We start from the raw sequence: 4,686 nt of genomic DNA on the forward strand, positions 1-4,686 counted from the left end.
CCAACTGGCAAGGCACAGGGGTACTTTGGTATCGTGATCTTAGGCGCGTGACCCGAAACCTGTGCCGAACTAGCCGGCGATATAACCCGTGAGACGGCAGTGCTGTTAAGCACTACCGAATTCAACAACAATTGGAGTCAGGGGTGGGGTGCGAACTCCTACACCTCCATAAATTTGCAGGACACCGAATCAAAAACAATTGGTCGTCAGGAGTGGGGTGTGAACTCCTCCATCTCCATAAATTTGCAGGACACTAATTGAACAACAATTGGTGTCGAGGAGTGGAGATTTTGACCTGGGGTGCATTTCGCACCCTGAACATTGGTTAGGAGAGGCGCGTTTAAAAAAAAAAAACGTCGCTTGCAAATTCCACATTTGGTTTGATTTTATTTTGAGCGGATTGGGTATAAAACTTCGAAATTATAAAGAAAAATGGAGTCGCAAAATGGCGGCGCGGCTCCACCTCAGCGCAACACGAAGCGGGAGAGGATTAGTATGAACAGTGCAAGGGCCGCACAGCATGAAGAAAACGTTCTCACCCACCTGTTCAAACCACGTGGTCACAGCATGCGTCATGGCAAACGAAGCAGGACGACGACGCGTACATTAACGAGCTTCATGCACGATTGGGGGATGCCTTGGACCAGGTGGAGTGTGATGATAATTATATTGAGGAGTTACAAATTAAATTGGACGAGGAACTACGGCAGGCAGATGGGGTTCAGGAAAATTATGTGCACAGGGAATCGCAACAATTGGCCGATGCACAGGAAGAAATTCGGTGGCTGGAAAGTGAGTTAGTCTACGCATTGCAGGACAACACAGATTCCAGATGGGAAGAAGAACGGATTCTCGACTTAAGAAATCTATTGGTGGAAAAAGTCAAGGAACTACATGGAGAAATGAGGAAAGTGGAGTGGCGTACCCATAAGTTGGAACAAGAGAAGAGCAAACTGAACAAAAGAATAGAGGAAGAGCAAATTAGTAACTCCCGGGATAGGAAGAACTTGGAAAAAGAATGGAAAATAAAGCTGGAAAAGGAAAAATGGGAACACTATTTGGAATTGGAACAATGGAAGGAAAAGGTAAGATCAGGCAATCAGATAAGAGAAAGCCTAGAACAGAAGATAAAAAGAGGAGAGAAATATCTGGAGCAAAGGAAGGAAGAATTGTTGGAAAAGTCAAGACAGTTTTGGAAATCAGGGTACAAGGGAAATGAACTGGCACGTCAACTGGAAATTAGCAAGGGATACGGAAAGAGAATGGACGAAATGAGGGAGGAAGCATGCGAAAGAGGTGCGGAGATGAGAATGGAATTAGGGGGAAAAGCTTCTGAGTCACAGAAACACCAAAGCAAAGAGAGGGAATTACAAAACAAGCCGAGGATGTTAAGTTAGGAAAGAGAGAGCATGGAGAATGAAATGTTAAGGAACTACACTGTACAGATTGAACAGTAAGAAGCCAAAGCAAGATTAAAGAATGAGATGGAAGAAAGAGTTGTGAAAGAACAATGAATGAAGCTGGAAAGTGAAATCAATCAATTGAGAGAAACTACGAGATTGGAGAATGAAGAACAAGAGAGACGTTGGGATAGGAAACAAAAATAACATGAATTTGAAATTGACCAACTAAAGGAGAGAGAAAGGTTGGAGTACGTGGAGATGGAAAAACTCTGGAAAGATAACAAACAACTAAAAAGGCTCAGAGAGGAAGAACGACTCAAATGGAAAGGAAAATGGAGCCAGGAAGTAAGACTGCACAATAATGTGGGATATGTGGCATCACCACAGGGAGTAATGTTGGTGGTGCGGGACTTGATTGACATCACTCGCCCGATGAAACCACAATTAGAGCAAACCCTGGTGAAGGAGACATTGAGGGAGCATATGGGGTTGTTGACGAATGAAATGCATTGTGAGCAGGTCCAGCATGTGGAGCTGACAGCCCCAGAGGAGTGTGGTGAACCGATGATGAGAAACCTGCTGGAGAGACGCGACCGGACAGAGGTGACTCTGGAACGAAGCAGGTACGTGGGCGCATGCATACATGGTGCGGACGATGAGCTTAAGTTTGGAATTGGATTTTATGTTGATGAAGAGACTCTGTCCGATGGGGTGCACGTATGCGTGACCCCTGAATGTGTGTGTGGAATGCCTGTGAATGAATGCTGTGAGCCCACAGTCCAGACTACAGCACCGGTGTGTGCTGCCAAGGCCGAAACGTGTGTGTGTGGGTACTCACCTGGCGGTCGAGAATGTAACCCTGGAATACGAGGCAGTTAGTCAGTACTCAGGCAAGGTTGAATGTGTGGAATGTGAACACATAACCTTGGAATGTGTGGAGCCTGCTTTGTGTGGGAGTCCTGAGCATGGAATGAGTGGTGATGTCGGAAATAGGTTCGAGGTGCAAGGGGAAAAAGAAATGCCACCAGGACAGGACTTGACACAGGGGATGGACACCATAATGGACAGCTCTGCATGGGTTCTTACAGAGTCATAAGTGCTGCATCCAGGAGCAGGCTTTAGAAATTGGATTTTAATTTCTCTCTCGGCCTCACAGGAACTTTGGGGTGGAGTGCAGATGAGTAGCAAGCGGCACTGGCATGTGTCACATACTCCCCGTACCCATTTTAGAACAGGAAGGGGCCAGCAGCGACACCGCCATGTCACTTGGTCTTCAAAGCTCTCTGAGGACATGAGGGGGTTGGCTAGCTGAGTGGGGTTTATCTGTTTTCAGGGAGTTATAGAGAAGAGGGGGAGGCCGCTCCCCCGATTGGGGTTTACCTGACTTCCGCGAACCCTTGAGAAGAGGAGGGGGTGTACCACGACCCCAATTGAGACATGACCCCTTTGAGCCATGGCGGAAAGGCGGCGGGGTCATGTAAGGGGTAATGAGGGATTCCTTCCCTCACTCTCCTTCCAATGACCCAAAGAAGCAGGCCATATGGGGATGTGAAAATTTTGATTGAAAAGTATATCGAGAGTGATTGCAAATTGAGAGACTGGCAGAAGGGATAAGAGTGGCACGAGTGGATTTGGGTGATTATTTAAATAAATAAATAAAAATAAAAAACATAGTGGAGACATCACAGGCAGACCGTTAAACACACTGAAACAAGTGGATGACAAAGAGTGGCTTGGTTGAGGAAGAATTGAAATGCCTGGTTAGAACCATGCAGAGGTTCCATGGGACTGGTGAAGAGACTTTGACGTCTCGTTTAAATGGTTGGAAATAAACGATTAGGGCAGTATGGAGGAGGCCAGCGGACGATGGACGGAGTGACAAATTGATTGGGGTTTGATGACAAAGTGTACTGGTTAAATTTGATGACCAAGTGGTATCCGAGGGACTGGTGTGTTTTTGTTTTCACATAAACGTGAAAGGTGTTGGATGGTGTTGTGGGCTGGGTGTGCGGCACTGTGGAATGAATGACTAAAGAGTTTGGGTGAATGGTGTGTTTGTGTGAATGGTGTGTTTGTGCAGATGAGGAGAGTGAGTGCGAACAACATACCCTGTCAGTAAGAGCCTCCTAACCAAGTTAGTGTAGGTTAGGGGGACTTAGAGGATTTGACATGGATCCTGGCTGCTGTTCCATCTTACAGGCGGACTGGTGGGGTAGGTGCAGGCCAAGGTGTGGTGGTACTGGCTGGGAGTGTGACATGGTATTGGAAGTTGGTGAGTCGGGAGAGAGGGCACCAGGGCTTTGGGGGCTCCTGGCAGGTGAAGGCTGCCAGAGATGCCAGGAGAGCACAGTAGGTTTTAGTTCTCGGAGAGCACAGTATAGAGGCTAGAGAGCCACCCCTTATTTAGGAGTTCCAGAAGCACGCTCAGGTGAACCCCGAGGTCGTTGGGTGTACCCCCACCCCCGATTGGAAGCAGGCAAAGAGGCCGAGTAGTAGTCACACTCTCCAGCCAGCGAGTTATGTCTGGCACCACCAAATAAAAAAAGACAAATAAGGGCCTTCCCTGGTTTAATAGAATGGAACAGTGTGCCAGGTTGGGAAAAATTGGTCATTAGGATCATTCTAGCCAGAGCAGGGTTTGTTTCATTGTTTAGAGCTAAAAGTAAATGGTTAGGTTCAATGAACTCTCCTCTGCACCATTCATGTGTGACACCGAGTACGAGTAGTGTTGATGGGAAAATTTGTTAACAAGGGCCAGACTAGGTCACCCTCTCAAAGTGCCAGAGAGGCCACCAGTGTGTCATGAGCACACACCCACGAAGATAACATTTCATTAAGAAACACACCATCGTGTCTGCTAAAAAGTGAAAGAACTTATTAAGAAGACCATACCAAAACAAGTCCTGCCAAAACAAGTCAGGCAAGGAAGGTAAAGAGTACTCTCCAACTCACCTGGTCTGAGGTCATCACACCCACTTTCGCCCTCAAGAACGCCTCCAAACTGCATTCATTTGCTTACCATCGATATCACTTTGCCACCTGCTGTACAATGCAGGGCTTGTTGCCTGCTGCTGCTCGTGAGTAGGCCATTGCGGCCAAGAAATCATTTTGTGGTCCATATGGGCCAAAGTCATTTTGTGGGCCATATGGGCCGAAGAACTCTGTGAGATTAGGCCACTGGGCCGACTGAACTCACCTGGTGAGAGGCCAATAGGGCCACGAAGTGAGGAAACCCTCAGGGGTGAATGGACAATACTGCCGGGAGGGGGCATGAAGGAGCGAA

General features: G+C 47.4%; 1 protein-coding gene and 1 pseudogene across 1 annotated transcript; both read left to right on the forward strand.

Annotated features, from left to right (window-relative positions):
- Window positions 1-432: 432 nt before the first annotated feature.
- Window positions 433-1,397, forward strand: LOC147012720 (uncharacterized). The gene is given in 2 exon segments (XM_085853829.1): window positions 433-505; window positions 508-1,397. Coding segments are annotated over 2 exon segments (963 nt in total).
- Window positions 1,398-1,409: 12 nt separating this feature from the next.
- LOC147012721 (uncharacterized) lies at window positions 1,410-2,824 on the forward strand (annotated as a pseudogene).
- The last annotated feature ends 1,862 nt before the right edge of the window (window positions 2,825-4,686 follow it).

Source organism: Eptatretus burgeri, chromosome 14 (assembly GCF_056783735.1).
Source record: "Eptatretus burgeri isolate ZD-2024b chromosome 14, Ebu_testis_v1, whole genome shotgun sequence".
In the NCBI taxonomy this organism is placed as follows: domain Eukaryota; kingdom Metazoa; phylum Chordata; class Myxini; order Myxiniformes; family Myxinidae; genus Eptatretus; species Eptatretus burgeri.